Source organism: Amphibalanus amphitrite, unplaced genomic scaffold (genome assembly GCF_019059575.1).
Source record: "Amphibalanus amphitrite isolate SeventyFive unplaced genomic scaffold, NRLGWU_Aamphi_draft 000058F_arrow, whole genome shotgun sequence".
In the NCBI taxonomy this organism is placed as follows: domain Eukaryota; kingdom Metazoa; phylum Arthropoda; class Thecostraca; order Balanomorpha; family Balanidae; genus Amphibalanus; species Amphibalanus amphitrite.
This window is the reverse complement of record NW_024881554.1, coordinates 909,791-932,549: the sequence shown is the minus strand read 5'-3', so window position 1 is coordinate 932,549 and position 22,759 is coordinate 909,791. Positions and strand designations below refer to the sequence as shown.

At 46.8% G+C, this 22,759-nt stretch overlaps 2 protein-coding genes across 4 annotated transcripts; one reads left to right on the top strand and one right to left on the bottom strand.

Annotated features, from left to right (window-relative positions):
* Positions 1–464: 464 nt before the first annotated feature.
* Positions 465–20,108, top strand: LOC122378363 (adhesive plaque matrix protein-like). Of its 3 annotated transcripts, none has more exons than XM_043359339.1 (2): positions 465–524; positions 991–1,731. In XM_043359339.1, exons 1-2 carry the CDS (start codon positions 519–521, stop codon positions 1,621–1,623), a joined length of 639 nt encoding a protein of 212 aa, XP_043215274.1. In that variant the 5' UTR covers positions 465–518; the 3' UTR covers positions 1,624–1,731. The 3 variants fall into 3 exon arrangements, with proteins under 3 accessions (XP_043215274.1, XP_043215276.1, XP_043215275.1); XM_043359341.1 differs by lacking the exon at positions 991–1,731 and adding an exon at positions 19,404–20,108 and having other exon boundaries at positions 472–524; XM_043359340.1 differs by lacking the exons at positions 465–524; positions 991–1,731 and adding exons at positions 18,736–18,857; positions 19,404–20,108.
* Positions 10,854–14,390, bottom strand: LOC122378364 (cuticle protein 7-like). The gene is made up of 2 exons (XM_043359342.1): positions 14,339–14,390; positions 10,854–11,575 (listed from the first exon to the last, which is right to left on the bottom strand). Exons 1-2 carry the CDS (start codon positions 14,342–14,344, stop codon positions 10,958–10,960), a joined length of 624 nt encoding a protein of 207 aa, XP_043215277.1. The 5' UTR covers positions 14,345–14,390; the 3' UTR covers positions 10,854–10,957.
* Positions 20,109–22,759: the final 2,651 nt, after the last annotated feature.

Here is a 22,759-nt window from a genome sequence, read left to right as displayed (position 1 = left end):
AACTTGCTGCTGCATGTCAGTGAGGTCAAGTCAGGCCTGACCAGGACCTTCGTATAAGAATGTCAGCGTTTCTAATGTGTATAGGGAACGGGCACTGTCACACTGACAGATTTTAGTGCAGCTACTGCCTACTGCACATATACTGTTAACCGAGGATACGAACATTGAATTCCATTTCGCACTGGAAACGTGACACCCTTGACACGAGCTATCATCTGAACCAACCGCGAATCGGAGCAGTCTGTGAAGCAAGAGGCAGCCCTCATTCGATGAACACCGCCGCACCGCAGTTGCACGAGTCAGAGGTGTTTGCGAAAGAGGGGGCGTTACCCATCATGAAGACCAGACCCATTGGTAACTGATTCTGGGTGTGGCGTGGTCTGGGGTGGGGTCAGAGGCGCGGGACCGCCCCCGGCTACCTCCCGGCCGCCGCCGCCGCTATAAAAGCGCGGTCACGGCGGCTCAGAGCATCAGTTGGTGAGTGGAACCAGTCCCACAGTGAACTCTCCTCTGCTAACATGAAGGTAAGCATTGGAGCGGGAAGAAGCCGCACGGCCGAGACATGTTACTGGTCACAGAGGATCGGAAAAGTTCTCTCAAGGACTCACTGTCTGTCACGGATCGGAAGAGCATAGATGTACAAGAGCAGTGTGCAGTAAAAATGTGTGGAGCGGTGGGCCACCAAGATGCACTTTTTGCCGCATTATACTGAGGAGCACCATAGCAATGTTGGGTTCTGCATTCCACCATAAATCTATGGAAAAGCTGCAATGATGACCCTTTCAATTACCAATCTTTTTTTTTTTTTTTTGCTTGTGAGAAAGGGGCCAATAAACGAATGGAGATGAAATAAAGTGTCAGGTGCTTGCTGTGCATTAAAAGTGCAATATTTATTTCCTTCTTTGAATTTTCATTGCTGTAGTCGCATAGGTATGATATTTCTCTTTTGATTAAATCAGGTCAAAATTAATCATTGCATTTTTGTTTCAGCTGTTCATCGCTGCCGCCGTGCTGGCTGTGGCCGCAGCTGACAAGCTCGAGCCTGAGCCCTACCGTCCGGCCCCGGCCTACAACCCTGCCCCGGCCTACAAGCCGGCCCCCTACCACCCGGAGCCCCAGTACAAGGAGGAGGCCAGGCCGTACGCCTTCGACTACGCTGTCAACGACCACTACACGGGCGCTGAATTCGCCCGCAACGAGAACAGCGACGGCAAGCAGACCAGTGGCTATTACAAGGTGGCTCTGCCCGACGGCCGTATCCAGACTGTCACGTACACCGCTGACCACTACGGTGGATACAACGCCGAGGTCACCTACGAGGGAGAGGCCCAGTACCCCGAGTACAAGCCCGAGTACAAGCCTGCCCCGTACAGCCCGGCCCCGGCCCCGTACCGTCCCGCCCCGGCCCCCTACAAGCCTGCCCCTGCCCCGTACAAGCCTGCCCCTGCGCCTTACCGCCCCGCCCCCACCTACAAGCCCGCCCGCAACTACAGGCCTACCCCGTCCTACAAGCCCGCCCCCACTTACGAGCCCGCCCCCACCTATGAGCCGGCCCCCACCTATAAGCCGGCCCCCACTTATGAGCCGACCCCCACTTACGAGTCTGAGTCGGAGGAAAACTAACGGGTTATTTAAATGCCTATTCGTGCAGTCCTGTTTGTGAATGTGATATGAATTTTCGTCGTTTTTTATTCGAGTGTTGTTACCTGAAATACAGCTAGTCTCTCGAAACGAATCGTTTTAACCCTCAGCCATCAATCCGGTCTATCAAATGAGACAGCATCAAGATGGATGACATCACTCGGCAGTGCAGTTACATCGGACCTGCAAAAATATTCCAGCGCAACTATTGCTGTTAATACTGGCAAACAGGGATTGTTTTGCATTCATAAGTACAGCCAAATTTTACAAACGTTCCAAGTATCGCATTATTTCACTGTCGCCAGTTTTAAGCGGTAACGCACAACGATTAAACACATAAGCCTTCCAACAGTCTTATAAAATGTGAGAGGTCTTTTCTTTGTTAAAAAAAAAAACATTTTACAATAAAGGCAGAAGTCGATTACGTCTTTTATACAATATTTAGGAGAAGGATCTTCTCAATGGGACTTAACGATAGCTCGGCTATTTTTTCATTGTGTAAGAAAAAAATAAGAAGGTGGGAGACGGAAATTACGACTAAGTTCACCCATGCAGCAGGATAGGAAATCATCACTACCACCTTCAAAAGCTTCGTTCCTGTCGTGCCGATACAGACGGTCCTCATTTTGTGGACGTTGCTACGTACGGCTCTCGCGAGATTAAGCGGTAGGTTTTGCACTTTTACATTTCCGGTTATATCTCAGAAACTAATCGATCTACGGTGAAGCCATTTTACACGATCATGGCCGGCTTGTGAACCAACAAGTCGATCGCATCTTCAACACTTAAAAGCATAAGACGACGAAAATATAGCCTGAAGCATAACATTAAATTTTCTAGGTACAGTAGGTCTACTAAAAAAGTCCCCCGCTCCAGAGGCGGCCGGCCGGCCGAACCCCCGGATTCCAGCCCCGACTCTATTGCGCACGCGCAGGCCGCGGCAGTGACACGGGTCAGGTCGCGGCGCCCGGCGAGTGGGTCAGTTGGCGGCGGCCGGCCGTGGGGTGAGGACGCCGTGCGTGGGGCGCAGAGATGCCGCAGTGCAGAGGAGGGGAAGACAGTGACTCTGCACGATGCCGGAAATGATGCCTTTGTGATCTAAATTAAACACCTGCACTGCAGTGCATATCCTCCCTTGCCCCATTCCTATTATATCATAATCCTTCAATAATCCGTAATGACCATTCAACGCAAGCAAGCAAACAAAACAACCCGTTTAGCGGCGACATCATCTCTGATAAAAAAGCGACAGTGATGATTAGAATTGACTTAGCGCGAGGGCAAATCGTGGGATATATATGTATCATATGCCGAGTATTTTATTCCCATCTAGCAAATTAAGATTGGGGATCTTGTCCAACAAGTCAGCGGCCGTTCTAGACACAGATAAATGCTTTGTTTTAGGTCGCATCATTATCTGCAATAATTCGAAACGAGGTTTAACCCTCGCCGGCCGAGAAGAGGGGATGGATGCCGCCACCATGTATTTTTTTTGCGGTAGCTCAAAGCACACTGATGATAGAAGGCTGACATTTCATATGCCTTACATTTGATTCAAGCCGGATCATTTGAAATCAACCACGTTTTCATGTCGGGTCACTTAACTATGACGTCTTAAGTAAACCTCTGCAGACTGCACGGTTGTCGGTTATAAAATGATGCAAATCCGTAACGCACTTAGTGTCATATAAGCATAATGGGAAAATATGGAAACTGTTAATTTGGCGTCGGAAATGACCTAAAAACTATACCTCAAGCACATGAAATCGTGACTTCATACATTCTTGGCAAGGTTTAATGCTTCACTTTTGCATTGTTCACCTTGCGTGACGGAGTGCTCGTCAATAGGAGTGCTTCGTCAATAACTCCCGATCAAAATGAGCTAGCCAGTCGGGACAGCCATCAATGGACTCTGCAAGACTTGCCGAATCAAATGTTATGCAACATGTCCTCCTTTCAACAGCTTCGTGACCTGTGTTGCCCTAACATGACATTGACCTAAACATCCTAAGTTGCTTCACCTAAGCAAAAAAGCATATAAATCGACGCGTCTGAGAACAGAAAACACGATTGTATCGAAATGACGATAATGCGACCATTTTTTGGCGAAGTTATTCACCAAAAACCGATCCAATGCCTTGGGGCCCTTGACCTGCCCTAAGAGGTCACTGATATTTTAAAATGGGATAACAGTCGCTGCGTCACGTAACGACGCAAGCGCTCGTTTTTTTCCCGCGAGGCTCTAGCAGTTAGCTCAATTATAGGAGCTAAACATGGGGTTGGGGAATCGCTCCCTTCTCACTCACTATTTGGCCGGGATAGGTAAAGGTTTGCAATTATTGTTAAAATCTAACATTTTAAGATTTCAAATGACCCATTTTTTCCCGCCCAAGGCAAGTCATTCAAGGTCATAGCACCAGGTCACGTTAAGTGACCTTACCTCAAGGAAAGTTCCTGTGCTCATCAGTCATCATATCTAAATACATCGACTAACCGATCGCTTTAGAACCTTCAGCGATTTCAATGGGCAACAGTATATGTATTTGAAACGTTTTTTTTTGCAAGTTTGACATTGCTGACAGAAAGGTCGGGTCAATTTTGAGATCGCTGAAGTCAATGGGAGAAAGTTGAACTGCGCTTTTTTTGGACGGAACGCATAATAAACACCCTGAAAACAGGTGGTGCCTGATGAGATGCAAAAATGAATGATAAAATTGTTTGTTTTGTTGGGAGCCATCTTTTTCGGTCTGAGAAGTCCCTTGCAGAGCTCTATGACATAACTATGCTCTGGTGTAGTAATTTGGTTGTGCGAGCCAGCGACAGTGATTTGCGGAAGCGTGACTGTTCCCGTGGGACGATTGCCCTGTCGCGGGGGCGGTCCAGCCGTCTCCCCAACGGTCACCCGAAGAGGATTATGTGTCCTGGAATGGAACCGACATCAACTACAGGTTGGCTGGTGGGGTGACCTCCAGTCCAGAGAGGGAACCATGAAGACTAGGGGCGATGCGGATTGGTTTTTCCTGAGGATAGCGAGGACGGAAGGAATCTAGCACCCTTGACCCCGAGTAACTTTTAAAGGGGGAAAAGGGGAATTTCCCCCCTTCGAAAATTCCGCTCCCTTTCAAATTGTGCGTGAACGGCTAGGGAGGGAAGAGGGAATTTCCCCCTTTCAAATTCATTTTTTGAGCCCATTTTCAATCAATTCGCTACTCAGATTCTATAATCATCCTTGATCAGACTCTAGTCATCAATCAACGTTGCTGGCGCTTAGATCATTTTCAATTTGAGGTTCCATCCAACCATTTTACGTTCAGTGTAGCGGGAACTACAGATTTGACCCGATACTGATCGGATGGTCGGTGGGACCGTCTCTTGTCTTGTCTCTTCCGTCTCTTCGAAATCACTGACATATCGCTACAGGCGTCGGCGTAGAAACTGGCGGGGGACGGGGGTCATGACCTCTAACATTAACACGCATAACACGCTGCGAACCAGGGGTCTTCCTTCGAACCAGGGTCCTTCAATCGGTCTTGGCCTAGCAAAAATAGTCACGTGTTAACCTCTCTCTATTTAGAAAGGCGCTAATTGATGTTTGGCCAGGGCAGGGTTACTTTTACAGGAAAAGTTGAGAGGGGGAATAAAGTTCGTGGCAAAGGCGGATCCAGGGGCATCTGAAAGGGGGGTGGGCGGCAATACCATTAGGTTTTTCGTTAGGATGGAGCCCGCAGAACCTTACCTATCCCCAAATCCTATTCTTTCCTCGGGTTTCAGCCACTTTATTTTGGAAGGTTGCCAAAAAATAATTTTGCTAAAAAATATACGCACCTACCTTGGCTGTAAGGGGCGGGGAGGTCCCAACTTGACTGCGCCCTTGCAAATGCCAATCAGTAGTATCAACCTATCAGTGGTATCAATAACTAGTAGGTATACCCCGGCCAAACATTAAGTAACGCCTTTCTAAAGAGAGAGGTTAATCCGCGCCCTGATTGGAGGTCATTTTGGCCCCCATGTGGGTTTTCTTGAAAAGCGAAAAACGGCGGCGCGCAGCGCCGCCAAATTTTTAGTACCTTACCGGGCATCAATTTGAAACCTTCGCACAAAATTTCAAGTCTTAGGTCACCTTAGGTCAGGAGTAATTGATGTCAAACTGTTCGAGCAAAAATGAGCAAAAAACATGAAATTCTTAAACGCTCACAAAAGCTACAGTTAAGCAATTCCAAAGTTCTTTGTGTGGTCGTGTATGTAGAGAAACGACGGCGCTACAAAACTGCAACCTCTACAACTACAAGGTGGGCAGTGATATCCGAACAAAAACTAATGAAGCACAAAACTTGAATTATTATTATTAGTAGGTATTAGTGAGCAGTGAAAGTTCCATTGGGAAAGCCGGCTGTGATGAGGTACATTTTTTTTTGCGCCCTGCTCTGCATGCAAAGCAGATGAACGTGAATGCTGCATAAAGAGAAAAGTCATTTATTACTCAAAGCTTTGATGCCTATGGGACAAAAATAACGTTGTTTTTCCTTCAATGATTCCGGTTTGGAGGATGGTTAAACACGGCCATTGTCATATTGGGACAAAAATTTTAGATGTCTGGCCTTGGCGTCGATGAAAAAGTGAAAATAATCGTGAATAAATGGGTCGTTTCTGAGAAAGAACACAGAATATAAAAGGGGGTCCAAAAGGGGGTCACCTTCTTTTTGCGTCAAAGGAGGGGCCATGGCCCATTGCCCCCCTCCCCCTGTATCCACCCTTGGTTCGGAGAGGTAATCCCGTCCCCCGCCGGTTTCTACGCCGACGCCTGTACCGATATGTCAGTGATTGCGAAAAGACGGAAGAGACAAGACAAGAGACGGTCCCACCGACTATCCGATCGGTATCGGGTCAAATCTGGAGTTCCTGCTGCACTGAACGTAAAATGGTTGGATGGAACCGAAAATTGAAAATTAATAATTATCTTAACGCCAGCAACGTTGATTGATGACGAGAATCTGATTAACGATGACTATAGAATCTGAATAGCGAATTGATTGAAAATGGGCTCCAAAATAAATTTGAAAGGGGGAAATTCCCCCTTCCCTCCCTAGCCGTTCAGACACGATTTGAAAGGGGGAGCGGAATTTTCGAAGGGGGGAAATTCCCCTCTTCCCCCCCTTTAAAAGTAACCCTGGCCGCCAGGGTAATAGGTTTGACATTGATTTGACACTGATTGACATTTGCAAGGGCGCAGTCAAGTTGGGACCTCCCCCGCCCTTTACCGCCAAGGTTACCTACGTATATTTTTTTAGCTAATTTATTTTTTTGGCAACCTAACAATTTAAGTGGTCAGAATCCGGGGAGAGAGTAGGATTTGGGGGTAGGTAAGGTTCTGCAGGTGCCATCCTAACAAAAACCTTATGGCATTGGGCCCCCTGTCAGATGCCCCTGGATCCGCCCTTGCCCCGAACTTAATTCCCCCTCTCGACTTTTCTTATAAAAGTAACCCTACACTTGACCCTTCCTTATACTGAATGTATCTCAGGCTGTTAAATCTCCTAAGCGTTTTTTCTCGACATCGTTAAGGTGTCATTAATAAAAATATGAAATCCGGGAGGAGAAATTAAATATAGAAATTGTGGCCAACAGAACATTATCAGTTGCGTTCAACATACTCGTAAGCATGATCACACACCCAGCTTACACATAAGCCATGTAACAAATATTTTGATAGACATGCTTAAGTTATGAAATCATCTAAAGTGTTTGCAAAGTTCCACGATACGGATCTAATATCCTGCTATGCATCATGACCATTTCTGGTCAGGTCATGTCTTTGAACAAAGGCCAAATTCTTCAAATGACCTTTAAAGATCAACTTTTGATTCATTCGAAGCGTTTTGATAAGAGGAACACGAGGCTGGTAAAATTAATTTCATGTGCAAGTTTAGCTTAAAACTTTTAGTGTTTGTGGAAAAGCAATTGGTTTTCTCATAATACCGATGGTGGCAGACGGTAGTTGCTGTTATTTACGTGCTAAGCCGTTGACCTTAATTAAATCTGACAATATTATTCAGACATAGCGGTAAGCGAGCTGCTTGTTGTGTTAGGTTAGGCTCTTTCGGTCGATTTCAGAGTGGGAAGGATGACAGGAATTAGGGGGAGACAGGGGGCTTGGGCGGGAGTTCTGGGCCTCATGCTCCGCTGGGGCCGAGCCCATCACGTGGGTTGGATTGCCCTGACACATGGATAGCCCTGGGCGATGTTTCACGGCCCCGCGCTGCAGCACGCTGCGCTGCGCTGCCATGCATTGTTGCGGCGGTTGATATGAATTCGGCTCCACGCTAGCGTTACGAGCTTCCGAGTCTGTTGATGTTTCCATGGAAATTGGAAACCCAATGCACCGGTGCGCGCAACGCACCCTGTCCAAGCAAAATTTTACCATCGATGACCTCTGGTGACATGATCTTTTGCTCTGACCCGATCTAAAATTGGCTGAAGTATTTTTTCTGCTTTTTGCTACTTTTGCTGAGTTATAAGCTGAGTTATAAGAATGATGCTCAATCCCCAGTTCCCCTCCAACAGGGCGTGAGCGTCTAGGCATTCCTGTGGGGCACGGGCTAACAATGACTATCTCAAAATCATTGTGGCCATGAACATCCACTGCCATTCTTTAACACCGGTTTCGCTGCGCTGAGCGGTGGCCGTCCCGTTTGTTGGATTCTACGGCTGGCTGGCGGAAAGCGTTACCGGCCGCCCGTCCACCACCCGCGGACCGGACCGAGCGGTCCCGCTGACCCTACCTGACCTGAGCCCGGCGCGATATGGGACGGGCAGACGGGGGTTCGGCTCAGCGAATGCAGCGCCCACTGGTGCTGGGGACTTTTTTAATAGACCTACTGTACAAAACCCACCGTTAAAACCCGCGAGACCTGTACGCTGGAATGCACGGCTACGAGCTGAGTAAATACAACGTGATCAATAAAGAATGACGTAAAGTGTGCCCCCACGGAAGGCAAGTAACACATAAACAGCACACCATTAGAATGATAATTCTTGGACATTTGACATTACACAAACAAAAACGGTCAGTTGTGACACCTTGTTTGCCTACAGGAGGTGCTAGTCCCCTCCCTTCTCCGCACGGTAGAGCTCGTCCATGGCTTTCGCTCCGTGAGCATTCTTGCATGGAATCAGCTTCTGGTGATTTGTCGGTGACCAGAGACTGTATACTTCCTGTGGGGTGCTTGCTGTAGCACACACCACTTCTCGTCACTCCCATCACCTGTTCGAACAATTATTTCGCCTGATTGAGCCAGAAGGTGCACGCTTCCAACCTCGACACCAGGCCGTCAGCGGAGAGAACGGTCATAAGGAGCGGGTGGTATCGTTTTCAGTTCAGGTCCTTCCGGATAGCTGCCCAATGCCCATACCTTCCAAAAGGACATTCCCAGGTCTTCTGAAGCCTTGCAGATGTGAATATTGGGCTGATTTTCGAAGAATGGTTAGACTATCCCCACCTCTCAAGGACTCAGCACGGACCCAGCACCCCTGTTCTCTCTGTAGTCCTGAGTTTTTCCTATCTGAGCTTCTGCTTTCGGCCCCAAGCAGATCAAAGAGTTGCGGAGCCAAAGCAAGACCCTCGATGAACCGAAGGCTGTCGTGAATTCTCGAAGATCTCGCCCATTGGGTGATCGGCGACCATCTAAGACGCGTCGTGCGGCGCATCCGGCGCCGGGCCGATCTCTTGCGCGTAGAGGGGAGAACACTTCGAGTACCTCCTACAGACAAAGGAATAGTTGCAACCGACTTCCATTTGTGTTTTATAAAATGTACAAGAATTATCATTCTAACGGTGTGCTGTTTATACGTTAAAATTCATATTATGTGCTCCTCGCGGGGGCTAGCTTCATGTCATTCTTTATTGATCACCCTAGGTAAGGTCATTGATTTTAATCATAAGGTTCGGCATTGCTGAGCATTGAATTAGGACAGGCTGTGCAGCTGTTTTAACCCGCGACCTGGTGGGGGGGCTATTTTTTGCCCCCCCCCCTCCAGACTTTTCGATATATCTCCAGAACCGCTGCGCCGATCGTCACCAAACTTTCAGTACCCTCCCGGACATCAATTTTACACATTGTGACCAAAAATTTTTACAAAAGCTATGATAGGTTGGCCGGAAATGACGTCAGAGTGACGTCATGTTCTGCCGTTTTCGACCCAAAAAAGGGTTTCGCGGGAAGAGCTGTCAGGCCTATAGCTTTGCAAATACAGAAAAATGTTTAGGACATAAAAGCTGTAGAATTGAAAGGGCTACAAAACTGCTATCTCGGATTTTTGAATCTTTTTATTTTGACCCCCAAAAATAAAAAAATAGATTTTTGGGATATAATAGTCAAAAAATCCAAAAAGTTTTTTGAATTTCGCAAAAACCGGAATATATGTGATAGTCCTTACCGCCTTCCATCCACATACCAAATTTTAGATTGATACCTCTTTTTTTGGCGAAGTTATAGCGAATAAACTGTTCAAAATTGATGACGTCAAATTTTCAAACTCAATTTTTAGCAATTCTAGACCTCGTAGTGCAAAACAAAGACCACCATTAGACTCCCCGTGACGAGCTGCATCGAATCGATACCCTTTTTATCCAAAAATATCAACTTTGAAATTTGACCTTTTTTGACCTGACCTTGACCTGACCTCCACCAGAAAGTGACCTAAACCGTACCTGATGGTCTTATAACCAACACCATTGGGTTGTAAATGAAAAACTGGCCATAAAACATGCATCGCACAACCTTAGTAAAGTTGGGTTCATGTGGTGACCCTTGGTGACCTTTGGTGACCTGACCTGTGACCTGACCTGGTATGACCAGTGACCTCCAATAGCAACATATGTACTAGACAACTGACGTCTTATCGCTGATTTTCGACAAAATGCGTTTTACTCGGTGTTATAGCGCTTTCCCTAGAAGCCCCGTGAACGGTGAAACATTTTATCTTTGACCTGACCTGTGACGTCATCGGTGACCCCGAGGTCAATAAAATTTGGTTTCCCTCGACAAATTTGACAGGGCTATCGAACGCCGTTTGAATTTTGCGGATCCGTCCAGTAGTTTCGGAGATACGAGGGGGGGGGCAAAAAATAGCCCCCCCCCCCCCACCAGGTCGCGTTATAAACAGACCCCACCAGGGCGCGGGTTAAGGCGACACGTGGAAGGAAAAAACGCAAATGATAAATCGAACAAATATGTATTGTTCACGATGGTAGTCACATAATCAACAAGAAACACGCATAAATATCACATATTTACTCGGGCACGTGAAGAGAATAACCTTAGTTGTAAGCAGGGGTAGGCTTGTAAGTGGGGGCGGGCTCATAGGTGGGGGCGGGCTTGTAGGTGGGGGCGGGCTTGTAGGTGGGGGCGGGCTTGTAAGTGGGGGCGGGCTTGTAGGTGGGGGCAGGCTTGTAGGGGGCCGGGGCGGGACGGTAGGGGGCAGGGGCGGGCTTGTACGGGGCAGGCTTGTACTCGGGCTTGTACTCGGGGTACTGGGCCTCTCCCTCGTAGGTGACCTCGGCGTTGTATCCACCGTAGTGGTCAGCGGTGTACGTGACAGTCTGGATACGGCCGTCGGGCAGAGCCACCTTGTAATAGCCACTGGTCTGCTGCCCGTCGCTGTTCTCGTTGCGGGCGAAATCAGCACCCGAATAGCCGTCCTTCACGGCGTAGTCGAAGGCGTACGGCTTGGCCTCCTCCTTGTACTGGGGCTCCGGGTGGTAGGGGGCCGGCTTGTAGGCCGGGGCCGGCTTGTAGGCCGGGGCCGGGTGGTACGGAGCCGGAGCCGGCTTGTACGGGGCAGGAGCCGGCTTGTACGGAGCCGGGGCCGGGCGGTAGGGCGCGGGGGCAGGCTTGTCGGCCGCAGCCACAGCCAGCACGGCGGCAACGATGAACAGCTGGAACAGAAGAAGATTGCAATTTGTAACATTTGTTAACGGCTATATTTTTGTCCGTATTTTGTGGAATATTGCGGGATCGGTGACTGTTTTAATTAGCAAGGTTTTGTAAATGTTCTAAAGGAAAAGGTAACAAGATATGCATAAGTGTATGCTAGCGTCATTATATGAAACTTGGCAGCTGGCTAGCACTTTCTGTAAGAACGTTACATTTTTGGGAAAATACTTAAAGTGACCATCCCGCCATAACATTAGTTTTGAGTTGAGATAGCCAAAATTGGGTCCCTGGCCTGCAGCTACCGGTTTGAGCACTCACAACATCGAGAAATGCCTCAAATCGGAAATATCTCATTTTTTAAGTTGCAGCACTTTGAATCCAGAGGGGCTCATGCATTTGAATGCCCCCTCTGAATGTGTGACGTCAGCGCAGATCTAACGATTTGAAATCTTTTGCTAAAACGTTTAGTAGCACACGGTGGTAATGCTACTTTACGCGCAAGAAGTGTTGCACTTTCAGCTGCCAAACTATTGCTTCCAAATAAAGTCGCTAGGAACAGCGGAGATCCCAAAAAGTAAAAAAGTAAGAGTCTAATATCTTGATAACCGATGAATATTTTTCGGTGAAATTTGGTAGATATTCGTTTTCGCTCTTTCTGAACCGAGCGACATCACTTTCATGTCAATTCATTAGCTTTTTTGAAGGTGGGAGGGTCCCTTTCAGTCAATTATTAGAATCATTTCTGGTTAAGTTAGACTATCTTAATGTTATATGTTATGCAAATGTTATGAAAATGTTATATGTAAGATAAATGTCATGTAATGTGCACTAAATTTCAATTAACACTACACTGTAAAAAAAGATTAGCACCCTTTGGGTCATAAGTCAGAGTTCAATTTTCAGTATCCTGTTGGTGCTTAATGTATGCCCCAAATGGTGCTTACTCAAGAGCCCTAGATGCTAGCATTAGCACCATCTTGGTGCTCAACTTACACTCCAAAGAGTGCTTAGTTCAGAGCCATAGGTGCTAAATAGGTGCTAGCACTAGCACCGTTTTGGTGCTTTGGTGCTAAATTCACGCACCCAAAGGGTGCTTCATTAAGAGCCATAGGTGCTAAATAGGTGCTAGCACTAGCACCGTTTTGGTGCTTTGGTGCTAAATTCACGCACCCAAAGGGTGCTTCATTAAGAGCTCGGGTGCTAACATTGGCACCGAAGCACCCTAGCATGCGTCTAGCACCCAAAAATGTGCCGAGTTCAATTTTCAGCTCCTAGTGGGTGCTTACTGCCGTATGGTGCTACAGCGTAAGCACGTGCTAAGCACATGGGTACTTGACACCGACCTTCTCGAGCCTCTGGCGGAGGCCGGGACTTTTATTCGGAGCGGAGAAAACTTAGACGCATTTTGAAGAGTGGCGGCGAGGGACGTAGCCGCCGGCCGGGAGCCGAGCTAAATCGAAAGGAACATTGCGATTCTTAATGCCTACCTCATGCTGCAAACACGTTTAGTTGTTTAGTTGTTTGTCGTTTATTTATGGTAATGGACATGACGTATGACGGTTATTAGAGTTAAATTTAAGCACAAGCGTAAACATCTTAATCACAAAGCACCTTTTTACAAATTAAAAAAAAAAACAACAACAACATAATATCAGCACGTCCATGCGAACAGTGCCACAGGGCCGCTCCCCTGGCATTATAACATAAGCTGATAAATCACAACATATCGGCGCCGCTATACAGGCTGCGGCCGCCGCCCTAAACAGCCACGTCTGCCGTCAATCATGCCCGTAATAGATAAATGGAAAAATATGCCATCTGCATTCTGCAGTCTGCACTGTCTCTTTCACTGTAAAGATTATAATTCACTTCATTAGCCATCAGTTATCTGTCGCCCATCTGGTAAAATGTCGATAAAACTTTGCCTTATCAACCCTAAAAAGGTGTGGAATTACATCCATTATTATTCATAGCACGACAGCAGGTCAGTGCAAGCCCACCTTAGCACTCCGACAAGGCTGGAAAGTTCCCACGCAGCTCCTCCATTGATGCTCCGTTTCAGACTTCAGACTCGGTCTTCATTTCAGTTAAGACGACACCCACTTCAGTATTGTCACTCACGAATACCCGTATTCGCCTACAAACGACCAACACCATCACTGTTTCTATCACTGACCGCACGCACATGGACCAACCAACCCGGCCGAGCTCTCCCGCACAACTGACTTGACAAATGCAAATGGCGTCGCGAATCCCGCGCGCTTTCTGAATTCGCTGCTTTTTTCGTACGACGTAAGCACCCAGATACTGAACAAGCAAACCAATTAGCACCGAACGGATGCGATGTTCCCGCCAAAATCGATGAAGCATATTTTGGGTGCTTTCATCAGCTCTGAAGTTTGATCATGGTGCTTAAAACTGATGCTTAGATTAGCACCATCCGTGCGTTGGTGCTATTCCAAGCACCCTTGAAGCAGGGAAGTGCTTCAAGTGCGGGCAAATTGTCAATTTCGGAGCTTAGACAAGTACCTAAGAGTCTTAGACTGCTAAATGTAGAACATTTTAAGTACAGGATAAGCACCCAGGGCTCTTGTTCCAGAACCGCAGCATCCGACTAGCACACCGGGGTGCTAATCTTTTTTTACAGTGTATGATATGATTCATCAAAGATCGTCAAACGCACAGACCAGGGCCGTTCCATTCCCTATCGTCTGTGACCGGTAGGATGTCTCGGCCGTGCGTCTTCTTCCCACTCCACCGCTCACCTTCATGCTAGCAGAGGAGAGTTCACTGTGGGTCTGGTTCCACTCACCAACTGATGCCCTGAGCCGTCGTGACCGGGCTTTTATGGCGGCGGCGGCGGCCGGGAGGTAGCCGGGGGTGGTTCCACGCCTCTGACTCCGCCTCGCACAACCACGGACACCGAACATACCAATCTCTGTGGTGATGACTTACCTGTGCTCTTATTACTCATCATACTATTTCTCAGACTGTTCATAAGCCCCCCCCCCCTGTCTTATACCTTTCCACGTCTTGAAACTAATTTGACTTCAACAACCACAAATACCCATTCACGAACACTTTTTACTTACTTTGATTAAATTAATATACACTATACAGTCGTCTTTCCTTGCATGAAATGGATTTTTATCGACAAGGTTGGGATAATTCGAATGTGATGCCTTTAGTCAGTAAAAAAGCCTGACATCACAGAGACGCGCGATGCTACACATCTTAGAGAGAGAGAGAGAGAGAGAGAGAGAGAGAGAGAGAGAGAGAGAGAGAGAGAGAGAGAGGAGGAGAGAAAGAGAGAGAGGTGAGAAAGAGAGAGAGAGATAGAGAGAGAGAGAGAGAGAGAGAGAGAGAGAGAGAGAGAGAGAGAGAGAGAGAGAGAGAGAGAGAGAGAGAGAGAGAGAGAGAGAGAGAGAGAGACCGTCACTGGCTCAACTCGCTGTCTTTAGTTTCGAAGTAATAGGTAAAAGTTTAATTCAACCAAAATGCAATATTTCCCTTTTGTTGCTACTCTCGGCGAGAAGACAAATATCACTGGTTTGCCGATGTGATCCGTGCAGTATGCGAGGCCATCCTTATTTTGTTGATTTCAGAGCCTCCCGGTTAAGTGAAGCCATTCCATGGCTGCGGGATATTAGGATATTGTAGGTGTCGGAAGAAATTTATCTGGCCGGCCACCACGATGCGCCGCCGCAGCTGAGACCTTTCCGAGGGACGGGCCACCAAGTCGTGCTAGCCGTGCCCAGCCTTTTTCACCGCGGGCTATAATCTGGCAAGTGCACCAAATTTGACCAACTCCAACCAAATATCTTGCACAATAATCATCTTCACATCATGAAATCATTTCAATTTTTAATAGAAATTTATGTATAATAATTTGATAAATCAGGTATACAAGCAACTATAGTTATACAGTTCAATTCAGTCTGAAAACTTTTAAGAATCAGCTATGAAACTAATTTGACCAAATCGCACCATATATGTAACAAGAAACCTTCACTTCACGGCAGAAGGACCAGTGTAAATATTGTACCTTGACTTAAGCACGTGGATTCTTCTGTACTAATTTATACATGCGCCTGGAAGTTCAAATACATGTGATGTGATGTGATGTGAAGCCCATCGTGAAAACGGCTAGTGTTGACCCCATTGCACGGGAGCGAGCGATACAGGAACCAAAACGCGGCACCTGCTACCAGTCCCAGAGTCGATGGGATGGCTGTGTACCGGACTGGGTCGGGTTGGGGGTGACGTGCGGGGAAGGGCGGGTGACGTGCGGGGAGGGGCGGGTAAAGGGCGGGGCGGGACGGGTGAGGTGCGAGTCGGACGGATCTCCGTCTCCATCAGCCGTCGCCGAGTGGGCACTGGGCACCCATATTCCAACCTTCTGAAGAGCGGCAGTCAAAGAGAAATGTGAAGCGCGTCAAACGAGTTCGCTTCTTTGTTGCCGTCTAAAAGTTTTAAAGCAGGCATCTTAAACAACAATTAGGTAAGTGCATACATGCCTGATATATTTAAATATTTAATTCATTTCGGCAAGAGAAAGTGAATATCTGCATTGTGCAGCTCAGTTTTTGCAAAGATTCGGTCAGCCTTTTGATGTTTTCATCATATTAAACATTCAAGAGAACAGGATCAGTGTCACCTGCAATAATAAATACCTACTCATCTGAGCCGGATATCTTTCATAACGTGGATAGCCAAGAAAGAAAGACGGTCAGGAGATTCGAAGCGACCCTATATTCTGTTTATTTATGTACCTTTGTGTTTTGCTCTAATTGACTTTTAGTTTAAACCTCGCACTTGTGGGGGGTCGGATGGACCCCTCTCGGTTTTTTGCGGATAAATCGCGCAAAAAGTGGCCTATCGCAACGAAAGTCGCATACCCTCGAGCTGATTAATTTTTACACCTGGCCCTGAAAATTTCACGATCTTGACCCAAATGTCCTTTGACTTGTGACCTCTTTCTCGAAACCATGTTTGGGCGGAATCACGATACGGAATATGTCGGCTCACATTATCCGATCGTTTGTAGTCTTTTTGTGGTTTTAAACGTTCAAACATGTGAGATGAGATGAAAACGCCGCACACAGGCGAGGGCTAAATCTCGAGGAAAAATAAACGTTTTGCTGGTCAAGGGAGAAGGCTTTCGGTATCTTATCTAATCTATGTTAGCCTTTCAATTATTTAGTGACCTTTGATGTCAGATAAAAGGTCGTATAGTTGTTCTGTTATTTCTCTTATTGATTTGAATGAAGATTCCCAGATCTCTTACGACTTTGTAAATGCAAAACAAGACAGCTTTCTCGTTCAATCATAGCTTCGAAGAGCTTTGGTGTGTTGTTCTTATACATAATTGATAATTAAGCACCGGCATGATATAATTTTTGACGAAACGACGTCGCTCTCGCTTGTCAATCATGAATGATTCAGTAATTGGAACAAGGCCTACCTGTGCTCATAGGCGGTGGAACGGGGAGGCACCGGGGCACCGTGCCCCCCTTTGATTTGGGCATTTTAACATTAGCCCTATGGCCCATAGGTCGAAGCAGTTCTTGCCAAAATAGATATGGGTTTATTGCGTCATTAGGCATGTCAATGCAAGGCAACCAAATGTTCCTTTGTCTATAAATTTATACCTATGTAGTCAGACATGAAACTGGAGCCAGAAACGAAGGAGGAGACGCTGTGAAAGCACTTTGACTGCAGTTTTTATTGTACTGCCCTCTACCCTCAGTTTTTATTGTACTTTATTGTACTACCCTCACCGGGCACACAACTGCAGTTATCCGCGTAAAAGAAAAGCAGATTATATGTAAAGAGCGCCCTTTATAGGTATGAAGCACGAAGAGCATGCACGTAGAGGAGACAGGGGCAAAGGGGCCACCCTTATTTTTGTTTCTATGCCGACGCCTCCTTTCAAACTTGGAAAGATTCTTCTTAAGCCAACATGATTCCCATTAAATTGCCTTTCATTTCAACTTTGTGTCATTTCTAAAGGCGTTCATATCTAGAGGATATTGGCGAAACTTTACATCGTTGCATGTTGGCCACTTTGCCCCAGCCCCCTTGGCAAAGTGGACACCGGCGATTTCTTTGCCCCAACATGAGAAGGTCAGTTGCCTTATGGACGACTAGAGTTGTTGATGATAACAAGGTTTAAACGAGGATGGATGTTTATGTTATCATCTTCCCACCTGTAGCCAAACAATGCAAGGATATTCATGGAAAAACAGCGCATTGCATTTTATGGTAATTCGTGTAACCAGAAAGCGGCCGAAATGAAAGCAGGACGATACATTTAAATATCAATAACGTTTCTTGTCCAGATGGAAATGATTGGGACAATTGGGACATAGGGGGCGGAACGTCTAGTATAGCTATTCGTCCATTTGGGCGATTTTATTTTGTGAGAGAAATATCAAAAACAGCATTAATTGCTATCTTATCGATGATATCAGTGCACTGTGCAGCACTGTGCAGTTGATACATTTAAATATCAATAACGTTTCTTGTCCAGATGGAAATGATTGGGACAATTGGGACATAGGGGGCGGAACGGGGAGGGCACCGGGGCACCGTGCCCCCTTTGATTTTGGCATTTTAATATTGGCCCTATGGGCGTTGCATGGAAAGAATGGGACCAAAAGTCGGCAGTGCCTCCCTTAATTGAAGGTGTTCCGCCGCTACTGAATTGGGAGCTGGCCATTTTGCCCCGTCCACTTTGCCCCGCAGTCCACACAGTCCAAGACTAAAATATTCCACCTCAGCTATAAGTGGGGCTAAAGCATTACAATTGGTAGAAGACATGTACGATAACCACACAATGGGTGAACAAGAACCCTCAAATGAAATTACAGACGGTTATGGAAAAAAATAACATTAAAAAAAAACCGTAAGACATCTGGGAAGAAGTACTTTTTTGTGTATCGCAAAACAATGGCGACGGGCCGGAAACCCGATCAGGCTCATTCGAACGACGGCGAGGAAAACTATAATTGGCAACCAATAGCTGCAGTTGACATCTATTGTGAATGGTTAAAATACGGAGTGGCCACTTTGCCCCGGGTGGCCGCTTTGCCCCAGTCTCCCCTACAACTAAAGCCACTCCAGCGGCGAGGGCGAAGTGTCGATGGCTGGCGTTACCTTCGCCCTGGTGGTGACTATCTCGCTGGTGAGGCCGCCGCCATAAAAGCCCGGTCACGGCGGCGCAGAGCATCAGTTGGTGAGTGGAACCAGTCCCACAGTGAACGCTCCTCTGCTAACATGAAGGTAAGCGGCGGCGCTGCGTGAGGCCGTGTGGTTCGAGCTTGCTTCTCCGATGTATAGGATGGCCGGCGCATGTCTTCGGTCAAATAGCTTGAAAAAGGATGTAATAATAGGTAGATATGGGGGGAAGCAATGTTGGACGCCTGCATTTCTATCATTTTTTAAGTACGTTTTGCCGAGAGTGTGTTTATATTCCCTTCCATCTATTTTCATTGGTTTTCATTTAAACATTCAAGTCAAAAAAGTAAGTAGGAACAAATTGCTGAAAAGTTATGTTTATCGTCAATTTTATCTATTTTCATGATTTTTCTTTTAAAATCAAATACATTTTAGCAAAGTTCTTATCAAATTTTTAAACATCATAAGAATCAGCGAAAAAAGATTAAGTAAGTTGAAATCTAAAACATTTCCAAACTATCCCTTTCTCGAAAAGAAATTGTTTTAGTCTAAAATAAGCATATATTCAGCATTCCTTAGCTCGACAGTCCGTCTGTAAAGAAAATGTGTCGGAAGGCTTTGGTGTATATTGAAATAAACTTTCTATTCCAGCTGTTCATCGTTGCCGCTGTGCTGGCTGTGGCTGCGGCCGACAAGCCTGCCCCCGCGCCCTACCGCCCGGCCCCGGCTCCGTACAAGCCGGCTCCTGCCCCATACAAGCCTGCTCCGGCTCCGTACCACCCGGCCCCGGCCTACAAGCCGGCCCCCTACCACCCGGAGCCCCAGTACAAGGAAGAGGCCAAGCCGTACGCCTTCGATTACGCTGTCAACGACCACTACACGGGCGCTGAATTCGCCCGCAACGAGAACAGCGACGGCAAGCAGACCACCGGCTACTACAAGGTGGCTCTGCCCGACGGCCGTATCCAGACTGTCACGTACACCGCCGACCACTACGGTGGATACAACGCCGAGGTCACCTACGAGGGAGAGGCCCAGTACCCCGAGTACAAGCCCGAGTACAAGCCTGCCCCGTACAAGCCCGCCCCTGCCCCCTACCGTCCCGCCCCGGCCCCCTACAAGCCTGCCCCCACTTACAAGCCCGCCCCCACCTACAAGCCCGCCCCCACCTACAAGCCTGCCCCCACCTACAAGCCTGCTCCCACTTATGAGCCCGCCCCCACTTACAAGCCTACCCCTGCTTACAACTAAGGCTAATTCCCTTCAGGTGCCCGAGTAATTATGTGATATTTATGCGTGTTTCTTGTTGATTATGTGACTACCATCGTGAACAATACATATTTGTTCGATTTATCATTTGCGTTTTTTCCTTCCTGAGAAGTGAGACTTATGTGCGTAAGCTGCATCGTGGTATAGGTATATACCGCAGCAGTACCTATCTGGGGTGCCTATTCGCACACTTTTCTTCGTCATTTGTGGCGATGCAAACTGAGAGGTTTATAAAAGAAGTTGCAAACTTTGGGGAGGATTGCAATGAGTTGTTAGCAATACATATGTGGTAGTTGATGTGTGGAAGGAATGAAACATACTTACTTACTTACTTACTTATAGTATGCGGAATTTAGGAAGGCCTTACGGCCTCTTGGATCCGGACGTGACGAGCTATGTGTCAGTGTGTCACTGCATCAAAAAACATGGTCTTGCGCAAAACATGGTCTTGCGTGGCATGCAATTTCCTTCGGCTGTTCTACGTATATGGCGTTTTGATGATCCAGAAAGACGGTGTCTACTGTCTAGCGCTGCTGGGACTTACTAAAAAAAATTGTTTTCAAATTCAACAAATGCATGGCTTTCGCTTAATTATGCCTTGCAGTGTATATTAGCCGTTTTCACGACGGGCTATCCGGCGAATGCACCTAATTTGACCAAATCTGCACCTAATCTCTTTTACAGCAAATATCTTTATTTTATAAATTTATTTCAGTGTTTTAATCGATGATACCCTCTGATAATATGACAAAGCAGGCATATAAGCAATTAGTGCAACCCTAGCTGATAGCTACTAAGAGACACACTGAACCCAATTTGACCAAATATGCACCTAATCTGCACCAGATGTGCACCAAATGTGGACCAGATGGCCGTCGTGAAAACGGCTATTATGCAGGTTTCTTTCAATTAAGTTATTTATCTTAATTTTTTCGTGAAAAATCAAAACGTTATCGACCTTGACATCGACAGGGTGGCATGTTTCCCCAAATGCCCTCTTGAATCCTTCAGTGGTCTTCATTTAACTTTGAATGGAACCTTGGTGAAAGAATTACTTATGAAGCTGAGGACAGTCAGTGTGGTGTCTGAAAAGTCACAGCGGCACGACAAGAAATTAAATTATATCAGTCCTCGCCATCTTAACCATAGTTATAAATCCCGGCGACTATAGGTTTAACGGCAGTGAAGGGTGCCCGTCCTTCGTCATGAATGATCCATCAAAACTTCTGCCATGTAGAAGGATACATCTGGTATAGCTATTAGTCCATTTGGGCGATTTTATTTTGTGTGAGAAATATCAAAAACAGCATTAATTGCTATCTTATCGATGATATCAGTGGACTGTGCAGCCTTATGGTTACATCATTCAGTATAGAAAGGCATTCTTGCATTTGATAAGTCTTTCACAGCTTTATGACTAGTAAGTGCGAAGCGCCAAACGGGATTGCTTGATCGGAAATATTTTAGCACGACAATGCTGTAATGACTGGGCCGATGGCGCTGGAACTTAACTCTTCCTCGGGCACCCGCCGGGCGATGGATTTTCAGGTGCTTACATGCCATAGAAATACCTATGTTATACGTGCGCACGTGCAGGACCCACTTCTGCATCGCATGAACGACTGGACCGCTTGTGTTCCAAGCTATTATTAGTTAATCCATTATTCTAGAGCTCGCTACTAGAAGCTGGCTATGCATGGCTAGCTAGGCCTGCGCGAAATTATCCCAATTTCAGACAGCAAGTGCCGCATGCGTCTAATTTCCGTTAGCCGAATATTGGCAAGAAAAAAAGTTTTGGGCATCATTAACAAACAAAAAATAGTGAAACGTGGTAAATTAAAGGCGCCAGTCGCTCGAATGTGCATCGCTGCATTTTATAACTTACTGCACCTCTAGAAGTGTTAGGTACAAGATCCTGTAGTATGGTATATATAGTGGTTTGTGATCAGGTGGAACGGAAGACCACACATATCAGTCAAAGTGTCAAACAATCCACCAACCGAAGTGCGATGCATCAGACTTATGATTTGAAATTAACCATCTGATATTCCATATTTATCATTTGCAATGAATGGTCATAATATTCTCCATCGCTACGTGCACAGTCCAGATATAGAGTAGTCTACATAGGTATGCTGTTCTCATACACTTTAACCCGCGCACCGACGGAGGGGGGGGGGGTAACCGTCCCCCCTCAGGTTTTTCGTGAATAGCGGAAAAGCCGCTGCGCGCAACGCCGCGAAATTTGGCATGACTTTTTCCTCATCAATTTTACTCATTGTGTAAAAATTTGAACCTCCCTACTTTCAAGGTCAGGTCACCAGGTTACTTCGAATGACCCAACCTCAATTCACTTTTTTGCAACTTTGTCATCGTGTCAGAGCTACAGTAGATGACGGAGGCCTTTAAAAGTCGTAGGATGTAATGAGGTCATTGATAGCTACACCTTGTTTATCTCGGAATGTGGATATCGATGACCTAAGGTCAGGTCAATTTATTGACCTGACCATAACCCAGCCAGCCTTCCCAAATGGGGCCCATATGGGCCCCAAGTGGGCAGCAAACTGGGGCCCATCTGGGCTGCCCACTTGGGGCCCAGATGTGTTTGTCATGGGCGTCCAACTGGGTCCCATATGGGCAGCCCAGATGGCCCCATATGGGGCCCAGCCGGGGCACATATGGGTCCCACATGGGCTTTCCCAGCCGGGACCCACATGGGTATAATTAAAGAATCCCAC